Source organism: Leucoraja erinacea, chromosome 4, assembly GCF_028641065.1.
Source record: "Leucoraja erinacea ecotype New England chromosome 4, Leri_hhj_1, whole genome shotgun sequence".
NCBI lineage: Eukaryota > Metazoa > Chordata > Chondrichthyes > Rajiformes > Rajidae > Leucoraja > Leucoraja erinaceus.
This window is the reverse complement of record NC_073380.1, coordinates 81010264-81038222: the sequence shown is the minus strand read 5'-3', so window position 1 is coordinate 81038222 and position 27959 is coordinate 81010264. Positions and strand designations below refer to the sequence as shown.

General features: G+C 42.7%; 1 protein-coding gene across 1 annotated transcript in view; it reads right to left on the bottom strand.

Annotated features, from left to right (window-relative positions):
• Positions 1 to 554: 554 nt before the first annotated feature.
• Positions 555 to 27959, bottom strand: part of LOC129696062 (thioredoxin domain-containing protein 6-like) — a 63957-nt gene continuing 36552 nt past the window's right edge. Inside the window, exons 11-16 of the mRNA XM_055633469.1 lie at positions 24453 to 24597; positions 18940 to 19047; positions 15142 to 15293; positions 12128 to 12272; positions 7346 to 7578; positions 555 to 2998 (exon numbers count right to left, since the gene is read on the bottom strand). Of these exons, the coding sequence (XP_055489444.1) occupies positions 1431 to 2998; positions 7346 to 7578; positions 12128 to 12272; positions 15142 to 15293; positions 18940 to 19047; positions 24453 to 24597 (2351 nt within the window). The 3' untranslated portion in view covers positions 555 to 1430. The remainder of the gene's footprint in view (positions 2999 to 7345; positions 7579 to 12127; positions 12273 to 15141; positions 15294 to 18939; positions 19048 to 24452; positions 24598 to 27959) is intronic.

The window sequence follows — 27959 nt, the reverse complement described above, 5'->3', positions numbered from 1 at the left end:
TGGGAAAAATCCTCCGGTCCCGGAAAGCGGAGGGGGGCTCTGAGCGAGGTGGCCAAACATGATGGCCGTAGGTGGCGGCGTTCTCTCGGAAATCGCAGCACAGTGGGTTCTAGATCAGACTTTTAGTAATATAGATAGATGCACAATTTCTTCAGTAGTGACAACTTATGAGATTTTTTTTTACCACCCCAAAAGAATTCAAGACTCATGAAACTGCAGGACCTGTAAATGGAACAAAAGAGCAAACTACTGGAGAACTCAGTGGGTCAAGTAGAGCCGTGGAGGCAGAGGGATGGTGGACGAGTCAAGATCATCCCTCTGCCTCTACAGATGTTGCCTGACCCGTTAAGTTCCTGCAACTGTTTCTTGTTTGTTAAATATTTGTGGCCATCTTAATGACTTCCTGGCACTCAGACAGAGAATGAAAACTAATCACTAGAGCAATGTAGTCATAACCTCATGTTCTTTCTCCAAAGAGTGTGTCATCATTATTGGACATCACAATGCCCAGAATGGTGTGTTTGAATTAGAAAGTAAATCAGCATGAATTAATTCAAAAGCAATATTTATTGAAGTTTTACCTGACTTTTAACAATCAAGAACTGTGACTTGAACAACAAGGCAAATGGCAATATCAGGTCTAGAATATTTCAAAGATACCACAAAACTATTGAGACATATATTTGTCTGTTTGTTTGGCCAGTTTCTTTGCAGGGTCATGTGGCTAATGTAATCTCATATTTATTTAGTTATTTAAGAAAGAACTGCAGATGTTGGAAAAATTGTATTGTTTATTTTTTCATTCTTTCCAGAATCTCGTTGAGAATGCAAAAGCAAATTTCAGACAGGTTGTGATATCACAAGAAATATTAATGTTAGGATTGTGGATAATACTAACTATGCAGAAGGGAAAATCTGCATTAAGGCTAGTAGGCTTAGGAGCCATGATCTTGGCTAAATGTATCAGAAATTGTATTCAGAAATTTAAAATATATGCTAGGTTTAGGGTGTTAGATGACCTGAGTTAATTAAAAAGCTACAGGTTAGGTGAAAATTGAAAATCAGAAAAACTCGAAGATGGAAAGTTGAAAACAGAAAATGCTGGAAACATTTGGCAGGTCAGTCTGCATCCGTGGAGAGAGAAACAATGTTTCTGTTCAAAGACTCTTCATCAGAAGCAGAACAGTTCATCAGAACTTTACCAGCACCTGAAATGTTACCTCTTTCTGGATGTTACCTGACCTGCTGAATGTTTCCAGCACTGCCTTTTTTCCCCAACATTTAGGTGCTAGATTCATCAGTAATAAGAGACCTGGCGTTTAGGTGCTAGATTCATCCGTAATAAGGGACCTGGAATATTGGCATCACAATTTCAGAATCAGATCCCTTGGCAGAAGAAGGTACTTCCAGGGTGCTGTCATACATGCGTTTCAGAGAACAGATGCATCTTCATTGCCAGTATTAGTATCTTTACTAGGGTCAGGTATATCTTCAGTTCCAGCATCAGGGGTTTCAATGGGAGCAGATGTACCTCCATTATCAGCAGCAGGTACTTCACTGGGAGCAGGCACATCTTCATTGCTGACATCAGCAGTATCAATAGGAGCAGAAATATCCTCATTGCCAGCAGCATCAGGGATTTCAATGGGAGCAGACGAACTTTCAACATCAGCAGCAGGGACTTCAATAGGAGCAGATGGACTTTCAACATCAACATCAGGGGCTTCAATAGGAGCAGATGAACTTTCAACATCAGCGGCAGGGGCTTCAACATCAGCATCAGGGATTTCAATTGGAGCAGATGAACTTTCTTCTTCAGCATCAGGAGCTTCCACATCAGCATCAGGGATTTCAATAGGAGCCGATGAACTTTCAGCATCAGCAGCAGGGATTTCAATAGGAGCCGATGAACTTTCAGCATCAGCAGCAGGGATTTCAATAGGAGCAGATGAACTTTCAACATCAGCTGCAGGGATTTCAATAGGAGCAGATGAACTTTCAACATCAGCAGCAGGGGCTTCAACATCAACATCAGGGATTTCAATAGGAACAGATGAACTTTCAACTTCAGCATCAGCAGCTTCCACAGCGACAGGAGCATTTCCAATGTCATCATCTGTGGCTACAACAGAAGTAGATAAATCTTCCGCATTCTCATCAAGAGCGGATATATCATCAGTGGACATATCCTCAGTGCTGGCATCAGGAGCTTCAACATGTGCAGAAATGTCTTGCGATCTGGATTTATTGGTGGGATCAGAAATATCTGGAACTTCACCAAGAGTAGAAACATCTTGAATTTTGGAGTCAGGGACCTCACTAGATGCTACATTAGAAGCTTCATCTGAAATAGCTACATTTTGAATGTCTGAATCGGGGTCTTCACCTGGAAGGGATGCATCCCCCACACTGATTTTAGGGATTTCACTAGGAACAGATATATCTTGGGTAGTGGAATCAGGAGGTTCACCCGGAGTGGAAACATCAAGGGTACTGGCATCAGGGACTTCATTAGGAACAAGCGCATCTTGAGCAGTGGATTCTAGGGCTTCATTAGATTGAACATTAATATCAGGGGTTTTATCAGGAACCACTAGGTCTTGGGCATCGAGAACTTCAACAGGAGCAGATTTATCTTCTGTACCAGCATCAGGAACTTCAGCAGAAACTACATCTATATCGCCAACATCAGCCATTTCAGCAAGAGCTGGTGTGTCGCTGGTATCGATAACAGAAACTTCACCAGGACCATTAATGTCACTGGTACCTGATTCTTCAACAGGCGCAGATGCATCTATGGTGTCAGAATCAGCAACTTCCCCAGGAATAGATATAGCTTGGGTCTCAGGTGCTACCATACCATCAGTATCAATTATTTCTTGCTCATCAGTGGGAGCCTCAGTCTCCAATAATTCAGTAGATTCAATAGCAGTGATACTAGGTTCAGCTGAAGGAGGTATTGAAAGCAAAGCTGTACTGGAAATAGTTGGTTCCTCGTCTGTAATTAAAAACATAACAATAATAATGTATGGAATTAAATTGATATATTTTGATTTATTTGTTATATAGCTTGTTTCATAATATCTTAATTTATTTATCATGGCATTGTGAGCCATCTCTGAGTACGTGTTACTTAGTTAAGTTTTTGCCTCTTTAGTCAGGTATGAACCGTATATGTTTAAGTAGTCTAAAACTGCAGATAAATGTGAGGTTATCCACTTTGGTAGCAAAAAACAGGAGAGGCATAGAAAACTAGAAAATTAGGTGCAGGAGTAGGCCATTCGCCCTTCGAGCCTGCCCCGCCATTAAATATGATCATGGCTGATCATCCAATCAGTATCCCGTACCTGCCTTCTCTCCATACATCCCCTTAGCCACAAGGGCCACATCTAACTCCCTTTTATAGCCAATGAACTGGCCTCAACTACCCTCTGTGGCAGAGAGTCAGGATACCACTCTCTGCGTGAACTTCTCATCTCGGTTTTAAAGGATTTCCCTTTTATCCTTAAGCTGTGACCCCTTGTCCTGGACTTCCTTAACATCGGGAACAATCTTCCTGCATCTAGCCTGTCCAACCCCTTAAGAATTTTGTAAGTTTCTATAAGATCCCCTCTCAATCTTCTAAATTCTAGAGAGTATAAACCAAGTCTATCCAGTCTTTCTTCATAAGACAGTCCTGACATCCCAGGAATCAGTCTGGTGAACCGTCTCTGCACTCCCTCTATGGCAATAATGTCCTTCCTCAGGAAGGCAGATTACTATCTAAATGGTGTCAAGTTGGGAAAGGGGGAAGTACAACGGGATCTGGGGGTCCTTGTTCATCAGTCTATGAAAGTAAGCATGCAGGTACAGCAGGCAGTGAAGAAAGCGAATGGCACGTTGGCCTTTATAACAAGAGGAATCGAATATAGGAGCAAAGAGGTCCTTCTGCAGCTGTACAGAGCCCTAGTGAGACCACACCTGGAGTATTGTGTGCAGTTTTGGTCCTCTAATTTGAGGAAGGACATTCTTGCTATTGAGGGAGTGCAGCGTAGGTTTACAAGGATAATTCACGGGATGGCGGGACTGTCATATGCTGAGAGAATGGAGCAGCTGGACTTGTACACTCTGGAGTTTAGAAAGATGAGAGGGGTTCTCATTGAAACATATAAGATTGTTAAGGGTTTGGACACGCTGGAGGCAGGAAACATGTTCCCGATGTTGGGGGAGTCCAGAACCATGGGCCACAGTTTAAGAATAAGGAGTAAGTCATTTAGAACAGAGACAAGGAAACACTTTTCCTCACAGAGAGTTGTGAGTCTGTGGAATTCTCTGCCTCAGAGGGTGGTGGAGGCGGGTTCTCTGGATGCTTTCAAGAGAGAGCTACATAGGGCTCTTAAAAATAGTGGAGTCAGGGGATATGCGGTGAAGGCAGGAACGGGCTACTGATTAGGAATGATCAGCCATGATCACATTGAATGGCTGTGCTGGCTCGAAGGGCCGAATGGCCTACTCCTGCGCCTATTGTCTATTGTCACATTATAAATGGGGCAAATTGGTATTCTCAATTTCAAGTTTGACTTTTTGATCCATGGGAAAGATGGGAAATTACACCAAAGTTGAAGCTAAGCATGTTAAAAAGTGTCCGTTCAACTCCCTGATAGGCAAGGCCCACTGGTTTTCTAACATGCCAAATCATCAGTTTCCAAATGACGTATGATGCCACAGAGATCTTCAGAGAGAGTAGAAGCAAATAAATGAGATCCTCTAGATTTGGGGAGTTAGTGAAAACAGGTGAAAGTTTGTCTGTGTGGTGCATCCCAGGGTGATAATTTAGTGCAGTCACCAGTGAGATACCATGGAGTCAGCATTTCCTATGAAAGTATGAGTGTATCATGTGGCATGGAAGAGTGAGGAAAAAGATGAAGTAGAGAATAGTCATCAACTACAGACAAATTGTACATGGTGGGATATTGGCAAAATTACTTAATTAGCATATCTTGTCTATGAGGGAGTTGGACTGGACACTTTTTTTAACATGTTTCACTGCAACATGTAATTTCCCAAGTGTTATTCAGAGGAATCATGATCAACGCTGTGAAGCAAAAGCCAGAGAGAATATGGTACTAGGTACATTGATAGGGCTGTTAACTTTAGGGTGAAGTATTCTAGTTGTCCCCATTGAGGGCCTTGGTTTTACCTAGAAAATCTTGTCCAGAGCATGATAGGTAATTATATGTGTCCCAGATGGGTAAGAGAGACTGTACACACTGTGATGTGCAATAAGCTAGATATATCACATGAGATTGATAGGTTGCATGTATAGCTATAATAGAGGATTTCCAAGGATAGTACCTTTCCTTATAGAAACATAGAAATTAGGTGCAGGAGTAGGCCATTCAGTCCTTCGAGCCTGCACCGCCATTCAATATGATCATGGCTGATCATCCAACTCAGTATCCCGTACCTGCCTTCTCTCCATACCCTCTGATTCCCTTGGCCACAAGGGCCACATCTAACTCCCTCTTAAATATAGCCAATGAACTGGCCTCAACTACCCTCTGTGTTATATAAGTGCACTGAAATGATTTCACTTTTAGAAGATTATATAATGTACCTCCGCATTACGTTTGTGTATTGAAAAATTGCCATTATGGAATTTCCAAATCACTACCAAAAATTTTGACATGTGACATATAGGTTTGCGTTACATGATTTGTGTGAGCAAAAATCATTGATTATCTATGGTTCATGTTATGGAAAATTGTGATACAGATTATTTAGCAGCAATGCAATTATTCCATAATATGGGGGTGTACTGTTCTGTTGTCCAAGTTGAAATATTAAAAGAGGTGAGTGAAACCCTGTATGTAACCTTGGCTGTCTTGCTAAGGTTATTAAACTTTTTTTGAAAAATTACTAATTTAGTCTTAAGGGTGAGTGTCAATAGCATTCGAATTGAGGTAGTATGTTACATTCTAGACAGATTTAACAGTATCCATATCTGCAGTCCCCTTCCTTTTTATCTCCAGGGGAGCTTGGAATTCTATGTTGGTGAAGGCCTTTATATATGCTTGAATGGAAGCCTGTTCAATGGACGTCTGGGTACATAAATTGCTTGAGAAAATATGAGTTTATCAACATAGAATTCACAAGACCGAAACGGCCCACAGTCTTATGCGAGTATTTAAATTTGACTGCTTTTGGAGGAGCACTTTAGATGCACACATATTACACACTTTTGCGTGTATGCACACTTATTAAATGTGCTTATTCAGCTTTGCAAGGAGGAGGAGGAGGAGCTTTACAAGGAGGAGTCCTGTCATCCCCGGACCTATCTCTCTGCCTAAATAACTCATTTGGAAATGAACTGATAGATTGAAGACTGTTTCTTTAACTTCATTGAATCCTAACTTGTTGCTGAAGAGTTTCCATGTCATCCAATAAGTCATGCTATTTTAATTGTTTCAAGTTTCTGTCCATCTTTTTCCAGGCATACAGGAAATTCCGATCCTTCAAATTGTGGGACAAAAAAGGATAACTTCTTATAGATACCTAATGCAATATCTCCCCTTCAGTAGTTACCAAATGGAGTAAAGAGCAGGAGGCATTTCTGGACATGTGACCAAAGCAACCTATCTAATTTTCCTTCAATTTTTGTCATTATATTGTGGAATCCACCTCACTTCAACTTTGACAAACCTCCTAATGGGTCAAAATGCCTTTGAACGTTTGTAAATACTGCAAGGAACTTTAACCTCTTATTTTGCCATTTGCTTAAGATTGTTTGTAACTCTTTAGATTTCACATGCATGGAACTAGCACTCCTTGCATTTAATTTAAATGCAATTAAAAGTTTGAATCGGTGAATAGATAGTGAAAGCAGAAAAATGGATGCTGGCAATATGTTCTGCTGAAAAATTAAATTAGTCTTACCATTTTTATCTAACATGCTGAAAGGCAAAAAGCTACAAGACAACGACCCAGTCATTTGAAACTGAGCTTTGTAAACTATTATTTTCAAAGATGGTGGCGAATTAATGGATTACTCTGCTCCAGATGATGTTGGAGTCGGAATCTTTAAAAGTATCTAAGGTGGAGATAGATTTCAAAGATTGAGGAATTGGGGCTATAGGGAACTGACACTGAAGTGTAGTTGAGGCCAGTGTAGATCAGCCATAATTAGATTGAATGGTGGGACATCCTTGGTGGCCTGTTCTCGATCCTATTTCATTGTGTACAGGTTGGCAAATGAGTGAAACAAGAACATTTTGTATTGTATTTGTTAAATGTTACCACATTGCTTACAAGATGAACTGAAATATGCAAACATAACTCTTGGAAAATAAAATCATAATAAAATTACCTAGAACAAATGTATCTCGGAGGGTATCGCCAAACAATAGCTTAATGTGATCCTTAGCATGTTTTGCACTGGAGGAACTGTGAAGTTGATTTTTTAAAATAGTGGAATCAAGCTGTGCCCGAAGGGAATTTGGAAAAGCTAACTTTGCCAGCTCAAGTTCTACAGGTCCCATCAATTCCGTCCATTCCCTAACAGCATTTTCCTTGGTAAGAATTATGATCATTGATGGACCCCTAAAACAACAGAAAGAAAATGTTAACGTTCCAGTAATGTAACAAATGACATCCAAAAATGGTACCTCTTTTTACTTCTGCTTGAAAAGGTGCATTTTTAACTTCCATAAACAAATTGTAATTTTTCTTTTAATGAGAAATTAATGGGCACTACTCTGGCACCTAATATTCTCCGTGTTAAAAAGCATTTTTTTCCAAACAAAAATAACAATGTGAAATATCTACCTTTAGACAACCCAATTAAGAGGAGTGAGCCAACTTAGTAAATGGATGATGAAATACATGTGAACATTTTGGAAAATTATAATAAATTATGTAATATATTAAACTGGGGTGGGAGAGAGAGGGGGGGGGAGAGAGAGAGGGGAGAGGAGAGAGAGAGAGAGAGAGAGGGAGAGAGAGAGAGAGAGAGAGAGAGAGAGAGAGAGAGAGAGAGAGAGAGAGAGAGGGGGAGAGAGAGAGGGGGGAGAGAGAGAGAGAGAGAGGAGAGAGAGAGGGGGAGAGAGAGGAGGGAGAGAGAGACGGGGAGAGAGAGATAGAGGGGAGAGAGAGAGAGACGGGGAAGAGAGAGAGAGAAGAGGGCAAGGTTTTTTCAAAGCTCGCTTGCCCGCTCGCAAGGATTTTTTCAAAGGACTTGCGAGCGGCGGCGTGACTGGCAGCGTGTTCAGTTTGCAGCAGGAGGGAGGGACGGGCATGACTCGCTGCGCCGGGGGCAGGTTTCACAGAGGGAGTAATGGCCGCGAGGGCCACCATCTCACCACGTGCCCTGTGCAACGATAACGGCCGCCACAATGTTCTACCATCGGGCGGGGGAGACGGAGAGGATTCAGAAGCAAGCCAGTGGCCTCCGGTGACCGGCTGCTGTGACCTCCGGACCGGCTGTGACCTCCTGATCTGCAGAACGCTCTGTTTATGTGCATTTTGAAGAACGGGGGGGGGGGGGGGGGGGGGGGGGAACAAACCTGTGGGAAACTGCGCATGCACATTGACAGCAGCTGCATTAATCCAGATTGGGGGGGGGGGGGGGGGGGGGGGGGGGGTGCGGCACGAGGAAAGGCATTGTGAGGTCAGCAGCTGGGCAACCATTATATATTTTTTAAATGTCATTTTGCTGATAGATTTTAGTAAATATCTCGGGAAATAATTGACCAAAGTTATAGAGGATTGGATGTTTTAAATCATAAGGAAAATTTCTACCAGAAGATGTAAAAATTTCACTGTTATTGTAAGGTCAGCAGCTGGGCAGCAGTCGGATTTTAAAAAATGGTCAGATTGGTCATCAATTTTAATTAAAAAGTCAGGAAAATAAAGTACCAAATGTACAGAGGAGTGGATTTATAAAATCACAAGGAAAATCTCTGCTGAAATATGTAAAAATTTCCCAGTTTCGGCGTCTAGTTTTCGAGGAGATACATTTCAAAGGCAAAATGACACACACACACACACACACACACACACACACACACACACACACACACACACACACACACACACACACACACACACACACACACACACACACACACACACACACACACACACACACACACACACACACACACACACACACACACACACACACACACACACAGTTTTAAAAGTATACTAGACCGAGTGCAGACCCGTTGGGTTTGTTCCTGCAATTCGCGGTTGCAAGGGGAGAGGGCGGCCTGAGGCGTCATACACACACTAACCAACCTCTTACACACACATACACACACACACACACTATCCACCCCCATTGATATTATATTAAGAAGGGAGGGAGGAGAGGGTTAGGGCCACCCAGCAGCCGTCGGCCTCAGCTCCATGGCCTCGCATCCTTGGTGCTTCAGACCCCGAGTACGGGGAGGGTGGAGTGGGCGGGTGGGCGTGATACCGAGTGAGCCCGCGGGCCGCCAGCGAGGACGGCGATAAGCAGCGGGGCACCAGCCGATCTGTGGCTTCGTCGGACCGGGTGGGGGGGAGTGGAGGAGAGCCAGGCGACAGCAGCCATTATGGTCGCGTGGGGCACGCGATGAGAAGGTGGCCAGAGGGAGGCGAAAAAATGACTGAGTGGGGGGAATCAAAGGCAAAATCAAAATGTCATACACCCACACACACACACAGTTTTAAAAGTATATAGATAGATATGATGGAGAATTAAGTTGAAAAATAGGCCATTTGGCTCTTTAATCCTGCTTCACCACCCAAAATGATGACTGATTATCCAAATTCAATTCTCTGCTTCTACCTTATTTCCAAATCCCTTGATCCCATTTGTCCTAAGTACAATACCTAACTCCTTCTTGAATATATTTTAAGATATGGCTTCCGCTGCTTTCTGTGAATTCTGCAAGCTAAATTCACATTGAGAGAAGAAATTTCATCTCAGCTAGGCTGTACAGATTATCCTTAAGGGCCTGTCCCACTTGGCCGTCATTTGCGCGCCATTTACGCGACCTGCTAGCATGTAGGTTGCGTGTAGGTAGCGCGTGGATAGCACGGGACAGGTGCATGGAGTGGTGTGGTCAGAGTGTGGACTTCGTCCTGCACAAAATCTTCGTGCGCCATCAGCCTGTCGCGTAACTGATGGCTAAAGTGGGACAGGCCCAAGACCCTGGCGCGGTGCAACGTCTCACCTCCAACAGCAAGAGAAGCAGGCAAACGATCGCCGAGCTCGGCTTGGGGCTTATGGCCGTTGCGGAGCCGGATCTGCCCCCACTCCTACTCCCAGAGCGGGGATAGACACAAAATGCAGGAGTAACTCAGCGGATCCGGCAGCATCTCTGGAGAGATGCAATGGGTGATGTTTCGGGTCAAGACCCTTCTTCAGACTAAAGAAGAGTCTCGATCCGAAACATCATCCATTCCTTCTCTCCAGAGGTGCTGCTGGTCCCGCTGAGTTACTCCTGCATTTTGTGTCTATCTTCAAATGACGTCGTCCTCCAGACGGCTGTGCGGACGCATAATGACCGTCGCGCGTCAGTCACTAGCAGTCTGTCACGTAAATGACGGCCAAGTGGGACAGGCCCTTTAGGCTGTAACTCCTGGTCCTCAATGCCTGTCCTTCATGATTATCCTACCAACATCATGTCTGTCCAGTCCTGTCAGAATATTGTTAAGATCTTCTCTCATTCTTCTGAACTCTAATAAATTTAAGCCTAATCAATCATCTTAAAATCGCGAGGAAATGCAGGGCTGATCAGAGACAATGAGCATTACTTTTTTGATGGGAGATCCTATCTGACTAAATTGATAGGTTTTTAAGAAGTAACAACTGTTAAGTTGAGCAGAGAAATAGAAAATGGGATTTAATCCCAGAAGGTGATTCATAGGTTCGGTAAAGGTAGGACATACAACATGAATGGTAAGTCCCGAAGGAGTACTGAGAAACAGAGAAATCTTGGTGGACAAGTTCATAGATCCCTAATGTGGTAGCATAGGTAGATATATTGGTGAAGACGTTATCCGGTATGCTGGCCTTAATTTGCCAGGCATTAAATGTACAAACTTTGTCGGCACAAGAAATGTGGTCTCTTGTGTACTGCCAAGGCGTGGTCTGCTGAATGATTTTACTGGGTAGTAAGCAAAAAAGCATTTCACTGTACCTAGATGCATGTGGCAACAAAGTATCATTAAATCATTGAATTATTGAACGTGGAGAGCTCATAAACAAACATTTGGAAAGGCGACAGTCGGTATGCAGTTCTGGTCGGGACACTACAGGAAAGACCTAATTGCACTGGAGAGGGTGCGAAAAAGATTTACGAGGATGTTGGCTGGGTTTGCAGATTTCAACGATGAGGATATATGGGATGGACTAGATTTGATTTCCTCAAAAAGCAGGAGACTAAGGGGAAAAATTATAAATGTATACAAATTTAAAAAGGTACATAGACAGGGACGATGAAAATAAATATTTGTAAAACAAGAGTGGACTTCCAACAAACAATGGATAAGAAAATATGCTGTTAGGACATAGAGCAGGGTTGCACAGGAACAGGCCATTCCATGATGTATGTGCCAATATAATACCAACTTAAATTAACCCATTCTGCCTGCACATGGTCCATATCCTGGCATTCTCTCCACATTTATGTGCCTAAATAAAAGCTCTTACCTTAAATCTATGCCCTGTAGTTCATGATTCCCCAACCCTATGAAAAAGATTGTATGCATTTATCTTATCTGTGCCCCTCATGATTTTATATGTATCTATAAGATCAACTCCTTGATTCCCACACTCCAAGTAATAAAGTTTGAGTCTGCCCAACCTCTTGTTGTAATTCATACATTTTCTGCACTTTTTCTTTTGAAATGGCATTTTCCTCTAGCTGGATGAGCAATATTCCAAGTGTGCCTCATCAATGAGCTATACATCTGCAACATAATATCCCAACTTCTATACTCAGTGTCCTGACTAATGAAAGGAAGCATGCCAAATGCCTTCTTCACCCTGTCCAAGTTTAACACACTTTCAGTGAATAAGCATCCTGACAATAACATTCACTATTTTTAAAGTTCCACAAAGGCTGGGTGAACTCATTTCAACAGGCGAATTACTTACTGAGACACAGATTCTATCAATTGATTAAAGAATGGCTCTTCTTCGTGTTCTTGGTAGAATTCTGCTGCCATCTCCTTTGACATCTTAACTGATTTAATTGCAGAGATAGTAAAGCTTCCTTCTTGGATCCTTGTTATAATAATATCTCGGGTTAAAAATGAGAATTTGATGCATAAGAAAACATGAGAAAATGGAACACAGTAGATCATTCAGTTGTCTGAGCTCAATCATGGTCAATAAGGTTAAGGATGATCTTCTACTTCAACACCACTTTATTGTCCTATTCCCACACCCTTTATTCTTTACATATCTAGAAGTGTATTAATTTTGTTTTTGAATGTAATCAATGGTTGAGCCTGCACAACATTTTAGGAGAATTCCAAAGATTCACTACCCTATTAGTGAAGATATTTCAATCCTAATTAGTCTACCTCATAGGTTTAGATTTATTGTTGTCAAGTGTACCAAAGAAGAGTGAAAAGCTTTGTGTCAATAGATAAAGTAAAAGGGGAGATACATAATGCAGAATATAGTTCTCAGCATTGTAGCACATCAGTTCCATAGACAAAGCCCAATGTCTGCAATGGGGTAGAGGTTAAAAGGATAGTACTCAAGCTTATGGAAGGACCCCCAAAAGCCTGATAAAAGAGGGAAATAAGTTGTTTCTGAAACTGATGATGCATGCATTTGAGCTATATCTATATCTATAGCTATGTCAGATTGGGGGCATTTTCAGTACACCATGCTTCCTAAAGTACATAACTACAGGTATCTCCTTTGGCTGCTGACATCGAGCGAGGGGTTATTGTCTTATTTTGAAGCTGTGATCTTAGATTTAACCTCCTTAAACATGTAAAGATTTTCCCTTTTCCTACCTTGACAATTCCTCTGAGAATTTTGTTAATTTCAGTAAGGTCGTTGCTTATTCTTCTAAACTCTTGAGAACAGAGGCACAGCTTATTCAATCTCTCCTCATGTGACAAACTCATAGCCCTATGTACATGCCTGTTGATCTCTTCCTACATTTTTAGGGCTGTGGATAGAAACATGCAGGAGTAGGCCATTGAGTATGCCATTCAGCCCTTTGAGCCAGCACTGCCATTCAACATGACCATGGCTGATCATCCAGAATCAGTACTCTTTTCCTGCTTTTTCTCAAAATCCCTTGATTCTGTTAGTCCAAAGAGCTACATCTTACTCTCTCTTGAATACATCCAGTGAATTGGCCTCCACTGCCTTCTGTGGCAGAGAATTCCACAGATTCATTATTTCTCTGGGTGAAAATGTAATTTCAGTCCTAAATGGTCTACCCCTTATTCTTAAACTGTGACCCCTGGTTCTGGACTCCCCCACCATGGGGAACATTTTTTCTGCATCTAGTCTGTCCAATCCCTTAAGAATTTTATATGTTTCTATAAGATCCTCTTTCATCTTTCTAAATTCCAGTCAATACAAGCCCATTTTTTCATCAAATGTCAGTCCCGCCATCCTGGGAATTAACCTGGTGAACCTACGTTGTACTCCCTCAATAGCAAGAATATCCTTCCTCAAATTAGGAGACCAAAACTGCACACAATACTCAAGGTGTGGTCTCACCAGGGCCCTGTACAACTGCAGTAGGACCTCCTTACTCCTAAACTCAAATCCTCTCGCTATGAAGGCTAACATGCCATTTGCTTTCTTCACTGCTCCTGTACCTGCATGCTTACTTTAAGTGACTGATGTGCAAGGACACTGTCTTGTTGCACCTCCCCTTCTCCTAATCTGACACCATTCAGACAATAATCTGCTTTCTTGTTCTTGCCACCAAAGTGGATAACCATACATTTATCCACATTATACTGCATCTGCCATGCATCAGCCCACTCACCCAACTATCTAAATCACCCTGCAGCCTCATGGCATCCTCCTCACAGCTCACATTGCCACCCAGCTTTGTGTCATCCACAAACTTGGAGATGTTACAATTAATTCCTTTGTCTAAATTGTTAATATATATTGTAAATAATTGGGGTCCCAGCACTGAGCCATGCGGCACCCAACTAGTCACTGCCAGCCATTCTGAAAAGGACCCGTTAATTCCTACTCTTTGCTTCCCGTCTGCCAACCAGTTCTCTATCCATGTCAATACCCTACCCCCAATGCCATGTGCTCTAATTTTGCACACTAATCTCTTGTTTGGGACCCAGTCAAAGGCGTTTTGAAAGTCTAGATACCCCACATCCATCGGCTCTTCCTTATCCATCCTACTTGCTACATTCTCAAAAAATTCCAGAAGATTAGTCAAGCATGATTTCCCCTTCATAAATCCATGCTGACTTTGATCGATCCTGTCACTGCCTTCCAAATGCGTTGCTCTTACATATTTAATAATCGACTCAAACATCTTCCCCCACTATCGATGTCAGGCTAACTGGTCTATAATTCCCTGTTTTCTCTTTTTCCTTCCTTTATTAAAAAAGTGGGGTAACATTAGCGATCCTCCAGTCAACAGGAACTGATTCAGACTCTATAGAACATTGGAAAATGATCACCAATGGATCAATGCTTTCTCGGGCCACCTCCTTGAGTTCTCTAGGATGCAGACCACCAGGCCCTGGGAACTTATCTGCCTTCAGTCCTAACAGTTTAATCCAACACCATTTCCTGACTAATGTGAATTTCCTTCAGTTCGTCTCTCACGCAAGAACGGTCCCCATGTATTTCTGGGAGATTGTTTGTGTCTTCTATGTTCTGTGTAAGACTAGTGAAGACAGAACCAAAGTACTTATCTGCCATTTCCTTGTTTCCCATTATAAATTCACCTGTTTCTGACTGTAAACGACCTACATTTGTCTTCATTAATCTTTTCCTCTTCACATATTGTAAGATATTACGACTTCAGCATGTCGATAGAAACAAGCATAGGTTTTCAGTACATGCTGTTGCCAGTGTGGGTCTTTTTGATTTTACAAAAGTACACTGCGCATGCTCACACATATTCACTCTCCTACTCTATGATACCTTGAGCCTACCTTTGTGTTGTCGTACAGTATCAGGTTTAATTGCGACCAATGTGTGTTCGACAGGAAAGAAAAACTGTAATTCCTTTGCTGCAATTTCAATGTCCTGACTTCCATGTAGTTGGGGAAATGGAATATCTTCCAAAGCAAATTTTGCGCGCAGGCTAAGAACGGAATAAGGAATACAGTTACAGTTTAGTTTATTGTCACGTGTACCAGGCCCACTGAAAAGCTTTTGTTGCATACTATCCAGTCAGCAGAAAGACAATACATGATTACAATCGAGCCATTTACTGTGCATAGATACATGATAAGGGAATACGTTTTGTGCAAGGTAAAGCCAGTAAAGTCTGATTAAGGATAGACTGAGGGTCACCAAAGAGGTAGATAGTAGTTCAGCACTGCTCTCTGCTTGTGATAGGATGATTCAGTTGCTTGATAACAACTGGGCGATGTGGTTGGTCTTTGGGTGCCGGGAGTCGCAGTGAGGACAGATTTGAGAGGGGTTTAAAAAGATCATAGTTAAAGTAAGAAATGGTATTGTTGGGACAGAGATTTAAAGGTGTGGAGCGATTTTATATGTGATTGTAGATCTGTTTCTGTGGCCAGCACACAAATAGTTGCCTGCGTTGGGCGCTATCTTGGAATGCATTAATAATTGATTTGATCCAGGATTTGATCAAACAGTGAAAGATATCCTAACATTTCCTGAGAATCCTATCAGCACTTGAAACATTTAAGCTCAAGCAAGGCTAGATACAAGGTATGCATCTCAATGGGACAGATTGATGTGTTTTTCAGAATGCTTTTGTTTAGTCACCAAGTGCGACCCCCAAGCCCACCAGTCATTTGTTGCTTTAAGTCTCCTTTCAACTTGCTGTGATCTGTGTGCCATGTTGTTCCATTTAATTTCATGCAAGCATCCCCTTTTTGACAATATACATTACAATCTTCTGCTGTTTCCACTTCCACTTCCTCTAGATCTATCATTGCTTTGTTACTTTTTCCGTTAGCATCCAAATTATGATGTGCATCTTTCTTATTAGAAATACTGGGGTACACGGTTTCCTTAGTGCACATGTCTGCTGATCCCATAAATAGGAGCATACAGATAGATTAGTTGGTGAAGAATCTATAGAATCTAAGAGTATGGATGCATTGGTGAAAACTTTTTGGTTAGCTGTAATATTGTGTGCAGTTCTGGTCACCAATTATAGGAAGGATGTAATGGAACTGCAGAGTGTGCAAGGGAAGATATACAAGGATGTTACACAAGAGAATGCAGGTGCTGGAATCTGATGCCACAATAAATCTGCTGAAGGAAATGCAGCATCTGTGTGGCATAAGAACTGTCCATATTTTGGGTTGAAACCCTGCATCAGGACTGAGAGTGAAGAGGGGATATAGCCAGTATAAAGAGGAGGGGGTAGTTGGCATGGATATGGTGAGCCAAAGGTCCTGCTTCTATGTTACGTGATACTGCTAATCAATTACTTTCCTTATTGTTCTTTCATTGCTTCCTTATTGTCTTGACATCTTAGAATTTATCTCCAACCTTTTCCAAATCTGATAATAAGATCATCAGCCAGAAACACTAACTATGATTTTCATCCTGTAGATATTTCCTGACTAGCAGAATATTATAAAGATTTTATATTTCTATCAGACAAGCAATCATACTGCAGAGATGTGAAAGAAGAATTAAAGAGAAAATTGAAGGAAATTATAGATTCTTAATAAAGGATATTTGTATTTTGGGGCCAGACTCTTCCTCTGGGGTCCATAGAGGGAGGGGACACTGGTTCCTGGCATGTCTGGACAGTGGTATTGGGAGAATCTCATTTAAATGTAAAAAATTCTGACAGAGCTAGGTGAACTGGTTCCAGAGATGATGTTTGCTCCGGTACAATGACACACTGTCAGATACGGGTATTAAAGATTTGGATGAGAATGTACGTGGCATGGTAAGAAAGTTTGCAGATAACACCAAAAGAACAGTGAAAAAGATTGTCTAAGGCTTGTACAAGATAGAGAGTGTGGGCGGAAGAATGGCAGATGCAATTGAATTCTGACTAGTGTGAAGTGATACATTTTGGGAAGTTAAATCAGGTTAGGACATACACAGTCAATGGAGGGTCATGGTAACCTTTGTTGAGCAGAGAAACCTAGGTGCACAAATGTGTAATTTTCTAAAGTGATAACACTAGGTAGACAGGATGGTGAAGATGGCATATGGTATGCTTGCCATTATTGGCCATGGCATAGAGTACAAGAGTCGGGATATCATAGAGTAAAAGAGTTAGCTTGTACTGAACATCGGTTCAACCACATTTGGAGTATTGTGTGCGGTTCTGGTTACAGGAAGGATGTGATTAAGCTAGAGAGGGTGCAGGAAACTTTCACAAGAAAACTCCAGATGAAGGATCTCAACCCAAAATATCGACTATCCATTTCCCAACACAGTTGCTACGTGGCCTGTTGTGTTCCACCAACAGTTTGATTTTTACTCCAAATTCAAACATCTGCAGTATCCTATGTCTTCACAAGAATGATGCCTGGAATGGAGGCTTGCAATATAAGGAGAGAATGGATAGGCTGGGACTTCTTTTCCTGGAGTCAAAGAGGCTAAGGATTGTAGAAGTTTTGGAGACCTTGTAGAAGTTTATAAAATTATGTCAGGTGCAGATAAAGTGGAAGGTTACTATCTTTTTCCTAGGGTAAAGAAGCCTAAAACTAGAAGGCATAGATTTAAGGTGAGAAGGGAAAGATTTAAAGGAAATTGAGTGGCAACTTTTTCCCACGGAAGGTGGTGGCTATGGGTATATTGATGTGCCCTGATAGGTCTGTCCGACCTGTGGAATTGAACACACAAGAGGATCATGATGGAGATGTCTGGTATATTTTCTGTAAGATAGGTTTCTATGAGTACCTTCTGAACCTTCTGAATTTTGTAGTCAGCAGGGCAGTACTCTGCATATCGCCAACTTGGACAATTTAACATTTTTATCAAGCCATTAACCTACAAACCTGTACGTCTTTCAGGGTCTTATCAGAGTCACCGAAAGATTTTGAACATTTCAAAATCCAGCGGCAACAAAAAAATTGTTGCGACGCTTGGGGAAAGACCACGCGTCAATGCGTTATCACGCCGCATCACGCCGCAACTTTTTCGGTGACCTGATATGTCAGCAGTGATGCCGGCAGTTGCGAAAAAATCGGCAAGTGGGTCAGCCCCTTAAGTCTGAAGTAATTTGTTAATAAAATATAAATAAATAAATAAATAAATAAATTGTATCAGGACCTGGTAATGGGAGGTAAAACAACAAAAACAGACTTGGTTGGTAGTCCCCTTTCTGCGGAGTTTAATGTTATAATAGAGCAATTGTTCCTATTTTCTTTTTCTTTCTTTTCTAGGGTCTATTTTCTCACTTTACTTCCTTCTCTAACTCAATGCATGGGGCACTGAGATTCTATCTTTTCTTAAAGCTAAAAAAAAATTGAAGCGGTACAAAAAATGGATTTGTTGTCTCTATTAGAAAATTTTAAATTAAAAAATATGTAAAATTTATCCATAAGCAGAAAAATCAAAGCACTTTTTCATACTTTGGGGGACAGATTATTGATCATGATTTGTTTTGCAACATAGCTGTGAGGTAAGTTATGGATACTATCAAAGATGGACCGGCCAGACATTTAATGTGATTTTAGAAACTACTTCTCTAACCTTTCTGTCTGCCATTTAGAGAAGTAGAAGAAACATAGATCACTTTAGCAATAACAAAACATGAAACTATTTAATAAATGTTTTACCTTGATGGGTACTCTTCCTTTGCTAGCTCAATATCATCAGGTCCCAGTAAACGTTGCCAGTGCTGTATTGCATTATCTCTGAGCAATGCTAATGCCAATATCGGACCACTGAAATGAAGATAAATTAAACATGTTTTTTTGAACAGCCAGAATAAAAATACCCATTACACCTTTATATTCATGAAGGAGTTTCCAGGAATACAAATTTGTTTTCAATGGACATATTAAATGATAAAAATTATAGAAGATTGAGTGCTTTGGAAGAATTGTATACAGAAACACTGCATAAAATGGGAATGCAACTGATAATTTGAACTTAGCTCTTCTACACAAAATAATGTAATAATACACAAAGGAAAGAGAAAAAGAAAATAAAGTGGTGTTGTGATGCCTTTTTAGAATAGGCATATTGTGGAATCAATGTGAAGTACCACAGACGGCTATCGATGCCAAGTCATTGGGTATTTTTAATGCAGAGATTGACAGATCTTTGTCATCAATTTTTTTATGACATTGTCAAGTGTTATGGGGAGAAAGCAAGAGAATAAATAGGGTTGAGAGGGAAAGATAGATCAGCCAAGATTAAATGGCGGAGCAGACTCGATGAGCTGAATGGCCTAATTCTGCTCCTATGACATGAATATAGGCACATTTCACCTCAACGAGGAGACAAACCTCATATGTTCAACCTATAATTGGCAGTGTTCAATTTAGATTGTATTTCCCTGTTTAATTTTTTCTGAGATAAGGAGTGCACAGTTTTTTCCCCCCAAAATGTGTGTCCAAAAATTTGACTTTGCTTGAGCTGCTTTCAGGCACTTCTTGCATTTGAGGCAGCAGAGGTTATGTAACGCCCTCCAGGCGCTGTAGCCAGTTCAGTGTGCTGTTGTCGAGGGCCATGAGATCTACCCCTCCACCAGGGGGGCAGAGGACAGGGCAGTGCTGATGATGAGGTGCTGCTGGTGAAGGCAGCCCCCAGCGATGTATGTTGGCTTTGAACCGGCCGACCCCTGGACGGAGCCTGTTCAGGGCGACCCACTCTTTGCGGGGCAGGTCCGTGCCGGCTGGGGCTGTGGTGTTTGGTGCAGCAGTGAATTCAGGAGGTCGTGAAGTCTGTTCCCAGCTGGTTCTCCATGCTCCTGGTGTGTTGAAACTGGACCCACAGGCTTGACGGGAGAAGGGGTGACGAGATGACAGGCGTTGAGGTCTCAGTTGGTGGGAGTTCTGGGCGAGGTGGTGCAAAGGATGTTTAGTGTCCGATGGGGCCTTGCACACCAGCCTGTGAGTGAAGTGCTCTCTGTGAAGCTTGGCGGGTGCGAAACATACGAGCACCGGTAGAAGATCCGTCGGAGTAGGGTGTGGGCAGCCAGTGATGATCTGCATGGTGTCGATTAGGATGGCGTCTAGCTTGCTAGTATGAGCACTGTGGCACCATGCTGGGGCGGTGTACTCAGCGGCGCTGTACACGAGTGCAAGAGCATTGGTTCGGAGAGTAGATGTCCTGGTGCCCCATGACGATCCAGCCAAGCAACGCAGGAGGTTGTTCTGCTCCGAGACTTTAGCATGGAGAGCTTCAAGGTGTTGCATGTAGGTCAGCTGCCGATCTAGTTTCACTCTGAGGTAAGTAGGAAATGGGTTATAGGGTAGGGGTGATCCATTGAGGGTGACGGTTAGATGGCGTTGACCTTCCTTGTTGTGCAGGTGAAAGACCGTTGTGGTGGTTTTTGCCACAGTCAGTTTTAGTCTCCAGTTCTTAAGGTCGGCCGCGACAAGTTCCATATCCGCCGAGACCACATCCTCCACGTTTGACCAACTCCTGTCCGAATGCAATAGGGCCAGGTCATCTGCGTATCCATACTGGCGCGAGGCCATGCGTGGCAGATCGCTGATACAGAGATTGATGAGCATGGGGGCCAGTACCAAGCCTTGAGGGCTCCGTTTCTTAGGCGTCGCTGTCGACTAGATTGTCCATCACTGGTTTTGTTTACAAAACTGCGGTTGGCAAGGATGTTAGCAAGGAACCGCACTAAATGGTGGTCAGGAATGGTGCGGAGGAGCTTCAAGATCAGGCCCTGGTGCCACACTGTATCACAGGCGCCTGTGAGGTCCACCAGTGTGACGCCCGCCTTGTGATTCTTTTCAAATCTGTCTTCGATATCATTGGTCAGCTTGACTATTTGGTGGGTGGAGCAGCGTCCACAATGAAATCCGGCTTGTTCAGCGGGTAGTTGGGGGTTGATGATTGGATCGAGCCGGGCCAGGAGAAGCTGTTCGAGGAGCTTATATGGGACACAGAGGAGTGAGATGGGCTGATAGTTCCTTGGATCGTTCGCAGGCTTGTTTGGTTTTGTTAGCGCAATGACGGTGGCTTTCCGCAGGATCTTCGGAATGGACTGACCAATGAGGCAAGAGGAGTAGAACTCACGGAGCCAGACCTGGCATATAGGACCACAGTGTTTCAGGAATTCTGGGGGGATGTTATCAAGACAATTGCGAGATGACAGAAGAGTGTTCTTCAGAGGAAAAGGGTGCTGACAGGAGCCATCAGCGCCTGGAGCTTTCCAAAGATTAGTGGTTTCCTGTTTGACAGAACGAGTATGGTTCTTGTCCGTGTCTTTGAAGTGGCTGCTGGCCAGGAACTGGTGGGCGATGGTGGTGGCCATGACAGGGCAATGCTTTGGGCGGGTACTTCGACCGGTGAGGCGATTGAAGGTCTTCCAAGCCACCCTACTGGGGTGTGTGAAGTCAATTCCTTGGACTGTCTCTTCCCACCGCTCTCTGCGCTTCTCGAGGCAGTTTGTCAGTTCCGTAGCCTTGGAGGCAGCCTCTTCGCCAAGTTCAGCATACAGGAATGCTTTGTAACATGCGTCATACTCTTCGTCCCATGTGGGGATACATCGGCAATTATAGCCGCGAGGAATGGAACTCTTCGCTGCCCTGATGAGGAGTTTGCAGAAGGCTGAGTAGGCTTTATCCAAATTGGTGGAGGTGGGGGTGGGAAGGCTGTCAATCCAGAAGTCCACCAGGCTTGGGAACTGGTCCCACCTGACCTTGCGGAAGTTCTACCTTTTCGCAGGTTTGGTTGGGATGGGCTCGATGCGGTTGTCCGGGATAATCAGAGATGGACAATGTTGTGATTTCGGGAAGTGATCCAGGATGATACAGTGTGGGTTACAAAAGCCAATTCAGGGTTGGTAGTGGTGTTCCACCTGCCAGAGCGGAAGCTGTCTGGTTGTTTTGGGTCATACAGGAGTTGAACGCCAGTAGCTGAGGCCCAGTCTTCTAGCACAGCACCATCTGAGTTAGTTGAATGGTAGCCCCAGGTGGTGCTGTGGCAGTTAAAGTCTCTGGGGAACATGCAGAGTGAACCAAAGGCGGGGAATGGAGTCTTTGTGGAGCCTGATAGAAGGTGGCTTGTATACATTGATGACCATGACACCTTCGACTTGCGTTGCCATCCATTCCACGTTGGAGTTAGGAGAGAACGCTGCAATCGCTTTCAATTTTGCTGTGATCCTTACAAAAGTGGCAATCCCATGGGTGTCGCTCTTGGTGTAAGCGGCCAGGGTATAACCAGGGATCTTCAGATGGGAGCTATCACTTTTGTGAGTCTCTTGGAGCAGGATTGCAATGACTTTGTGGGTCTGTAGCAGATGTTCAATGACGGTGATCTTGGCCTTGGTGAGGCCTTCCACATTCAGCTGCAGCAGGGTGATGCCATCCGGTTCGGCATCCGTAGGTGCCTGCCCTAAAAAGGGTTTTGGGCACTAACTGAACACTTAATTGACAAGGAGAAGGGCTGGGATTATTACTTGCAATTATTCGTTATATTTGCAATCCCAATGTTATAGAATGACAAACATTGAAAATGTTTCATAGGGTTAGCATCTTGCTTTTTCCCCCACAAAGAAACGTATGAGAAATATCAAGTTTAACACAAAAGATTTTAGTATTAACCTTGATATTCCTCATGTTTTCTGTACCTCTGTACATGTGACAATAAACAAAAGTGAAACTATATTCACTTTATGTATCTCTTAACCTACTATTTTTTAATCTTTATATCCCTTTCAGTCCAGATTATTTACAGCTACAGTAATATCTCAAGCCTCATGTTACCCATGGCTGCATTATTTGTTTTTCTTATCAGTAACACATATTGATTCTTTATTTAAGTACATGCCTTTATTTAACAACATCTTTTGCCATGCATTTGCTGATAAGGATATCAAAAGAGGAAAATAAAAGGGAAGGACGAGAAAACAGGGAGAAAATGTGGACACATATTAGCAAGTATAAGCAAAGAACCGCCAAAGCAGTTGTAGGTATTCCGAAAATGCAAAAGAATGAAGGGGCAGAAGATGTGTATAAAGTTTTTAATTCACATTTTGAGGCAGTTGTAAGAAAACTCGAAAAGTACTGATTGAATATAAAGCATAGAACAGTCCAGCACAGGAACATGCCTTTTGGCGCACAATGTCTGCACAAACATGATACCAAGTTCAATTAATTTCTTCTGCCTGCAAATGATCCATGTTCCTCCATTCCCTGAATATCCATGTGCCTATCTAAAGTCTCTTAAACAGCACTATCACATATCTGCGTCCACCACCACCACCATCCTTCGCAACACATTCAAGGACCTTTCACTCTGTAAATAACCTGCCCTACACATCTTCTATAAGCTTTCCCCCTCTGACATTAAAGCCATGTCCTCTAATTTTTGACATTTACGCCTTCTTTACCACTCTATCTACTTATGCTGCCACTTTCATAGAGATATGGAAGTGATTCCCAAGTTCCCACTGCACGTCATGTCTGTTGAGCATTTTATCATTAGCTATATGCTTTCCCCATACATTCGACCTTCAAAAGTGCGGCTCCTCACACTTTGCCCAGATTGAAACTCCATCTGCTATTTCTCCGTCCATATCTGTAACTAACCAATATCTCACTGCATCCTTTGACAGACTTCCTTACTGTCTGCAACTCAACCAATTTTGGTGTAACCTGAAACATTTATGTCCATGTGAGTCATTAATAAATACCAGTATCACAACGCAACAGACGTCCCACACAGAAGGTGGAACACTAATGGACACTGACCTCCAACCACAATAACATTCTTGCACCTCCACCTCCACCTCCACCTGTGTTTTCTGTGGCTAACTCAGTTCTGAAACCAAATTACCAAGCCAACATGGATCCAGTGCAGCTTAATATTCTGGATCAGCCTACCACGATGACTTTATCAAAGGTCTCACGTTTAAAATGGAGGGAGATACATCTTTGAACGATTGAAAATTGAGGACTCTGTGAAGAAGAATAATTGAGCCTGACTTTAAGCCAATTGATATTAGATCATGACGAATGGATCAATTCTTGCAGTATATGTGAATGTAAGGGGATTCTTCTATACCTTTGTTCAATATGGAATTTCATCTATTTCCTGCCACATTTTAGATCCCTTGCAGATCTAAATTCACCCCCTGAGTTTTGTAACAAGAAATTACCTTGTCATATAGTCCATAAATTCTGGAGATAAGTCACTTTTCTCACTGAAGTTGTAAAATGCTGTCACCTGCCGTTCTATGAGATTAATTTCTTTTTGCCGCCCAATGGTAAATCTTGCATTTGTAATCTCCTCCAATATCTCATCTAAAGAAAAGATTGCATAAATCATTAAATACACATTCAAAGGCCAAGGGTGCAGAGATGTTTTTTTAAGTTTTATATTCAGAATTTATCTCAAAAATCTGATTTCTCTGCAAAATGGGTAAGGATTTTGGTTGTCTTAAAATAAATTAAATCACAAAATTCTCCTCGGAAAACCTGATAATCCCTTTTGCTTTTATATCTTTACTTCTTATTAGGTACTTTAGCCACAAAACTGTACAAGATTCATAAATCTACCACCAAAGAAACAAATCTTGTACTGGCTAATGACAATGTATTTATATAAACTATTCTTGGAATTATTCTTTGCTGAATCTTCATAAAAATATCTCCAAGAGTAGCTTCCATTTCCAACTCATACTGTCTTCTAGAGTGTACTGGAGTGTTGTGCACAGTTTTGGTCTCCTAATTTGAGGAGGGACATCCTTGTGATTGAGGCAGTGCAGCGTAGGTTCACGAGATTGATCCCTGGGATGGCGGGACTGTCATATGAGGAAAGGTTGAAAAGACTAGGCTTGTATTCACTGGAGTTTAGAAGGATGAGGGGAATCTTATAGAAACATATAAAATTATAAAAGAACTGGACAAGCTATATGCAGGAAAAATGTTCCCAATGTTGGGCGAGTCCAGAACCAGGGGCCACTGTCTTAGAATAAAGGGGAGGTCATTTAAGAGAGGTGAGAAAAAACTTTATCACCCAGAGAGTTGTGAATTTATGGAATTCCCTGCCACAGAGGGCAGTGGGGGCCAAATCACTGGAGGGATTTAAGAGAGAGTTAGATAGAGCTCTAGGGGCTAGTGTAGTCAAGGGATATGGGGAGAAGGCAGGCACGGTTTATTGATACGGGGCGATCAGCCATGATCATAATGAATGGTGGTGCTGGCTCGAAGGGCCGAATGGCCTCCTCCTGCACCTATTTTCCATGTCTATGTTTCTATGTTTCTAGAAGATATCTTTAATCACTTCATCTAGATTTGGGTGAATGTTTAAAATCTATTATCATATAGGCTGTTTTTTCACCATCATCAAAGACCTCCCCGCTCATCAATCTACCATGAAAGCTCTAAAATGGTTTTCCTTCCAATCATATATTTTAATGTTTGTGCGTGGTGGTTTGATCTTTACACGGAAGATGGAAAGATCGTTGATCAGTTTTCCAACATCAAGTTCTTCTTCTTCTTGCGTATGGCATGCACAGATCTATTTGATTCTGCACGCTGGGTTGATTGCATTCGTCGAAACAGGGCGGACCGCGTGAAGGTTGCAATCTTCCACCCTGGCAATTGGCAATTGTCATAATTTTTCATTTGACAGAATGAACTCCAGGAAGGGTTCCAATATTTTTCCATTTATATATTACCATAATGCCACTCTCGATGACACCCAGTATACTGTGAAATTGCTTATCCATCAGAACCTCAGCAATATCCTGTGCCATTGGTCCAGAAAGGATATTTCAATCTTGATCAAGTTTAGAAGGCTGAATAGAACTCACAAGAAGCCATAAACAAAATGAGAGAAGATCTGACATCGAAGGTCCGTGGCTTCATCTCACATAAGCTCTCTATTTCAGCCCCTAATTTGTGATTCCATGATCCCCAAAGTATGTGGCTTGGCCGTCTGGTCTGGCACTTCCAAGATCCTCTGAGTTCAAGTCCTCAGCACTGCAATCTGTCACTCCAATCAACATCCAGACCACTGCCAGTATGCTGATCCAGGCATAGGGAATACTCGCTTTCATTAGTCAAGGCACGTAAGACGTCATTTAGGCTGCAGCAGGAACACAGTTCTGTTCATCACACTATAAGTAGGATAGAGTCATACAACATTTTAACACAGAGAGTTGTGAGTCTGTGGAATTCTCTGCCTCGGAGGGCGGTGGAGGCCGGTTATCTGGATACTTTCAAGAGAGAGCTAGATAGGGCTCTTGAAGATAGCGGAGTCAGAGGATATGGGGAGAAGGCAGCTGCTCTACAATGGTGAGACCAAGTGTCGGCTTGGCGATCACTTCACCCAACACTGGTTCGCACTAACTTTTTAAAAATTGTAGTCATTGATTGTCTTTAGGCTGATTGGTTAGCCTGGATGACAATACACTCTGGAGCCTCAGAGATTTGATATGGGGAGCTTGCATTCAGGCATTCTCACGAAGGAAGTTCGCTCTACAATGGTGAGGCAACCAAGTGTCGAAGAAGCTAGTCTTGGCGACAAATCACTTCACCACTCAACAATGGTTCGCACAAACTTTTGGGATAAAAATTGTGAATCATTGATTGTCTGAGGTCAGCATTGGAAGTGAATGGCACTGATTTTTTAGGAATGTATTGTGATTGAAAAGAAGCTTTTTTCACAACTGTACCTCGGTATATTGTGACAATAAATTTCTGTGCTTCTGAGAGATGTTTTCTTCCCAAACCAGAGCGACTACTTATGGAAGGATAACGAGGTGGATGATGCGGAGCACAGTAATTATTATATTTTATTAAAAATTTTTTTTTTTTTAAATGGTATGAGTGCAGGCAGGTGGGACTAAGGGGAAAAAAAAATTGTTCGGCATGGACTTGTAGGGCCGAGATGGCCTGTTTCCGTGCTGTAATTGTTATATGGTTATATGGTTATATGGTTAGCATGTAACAAAAGCTTTTCACTGTACCTCGGATATGTGACAATAAACTCAAACAGAGGTTGAATAATTCCATCTACATGGACGCAACTCCCCAGACAACGTTACCAGCCCTTCCATACAGTGGCAAATGTGTGTCCGTAACCCAGGCTCTCAGTCACTGTACCTGCTGCTGCCCACAGACACCACCTCTATCCAGCCTTTCCACTGCAGCTGGGGTGCAGGTAGTTAGAGGTTTTCTGACGTCACCTCTCCATAGGACTCTATGTCAGACTGTGAATCGTCGGACGTTAGATCCTCTGCTCCACTTTCACCATCCATTTCAAACAGGGACACGTTCATTTCAATAATCTTTTCAGGACAATGTTCCACGTTCTCAATATCGAATTTGCTGGGATCAGCTGTCTCCATTTGTTTTCTGAGCTCCATGTTTGCGGACGCCATCTGGGGCAGGAAGCTCTGTAATCAGTCTAGTACCTGACTACTGGGAAGCCGGATGATCTTGGGAGGGCCTGGGGTCCTGGGATGCTGCACTGATCAGCAGCATCTGTTCAATCTCCGCCTTCCCCCCCCCCCCCCGCCCCGCCCGCAGCAGCTCTGAGGACCATGACGCCTCACATTCCCGCCGTTGGGCCGCAATGACCGGCCCCAACCCCGGCCTGTCCGCTATGACAAGGCCGGGGATGTGTTCCCCTCCCATTCCAAATCCGACCTTTCTGT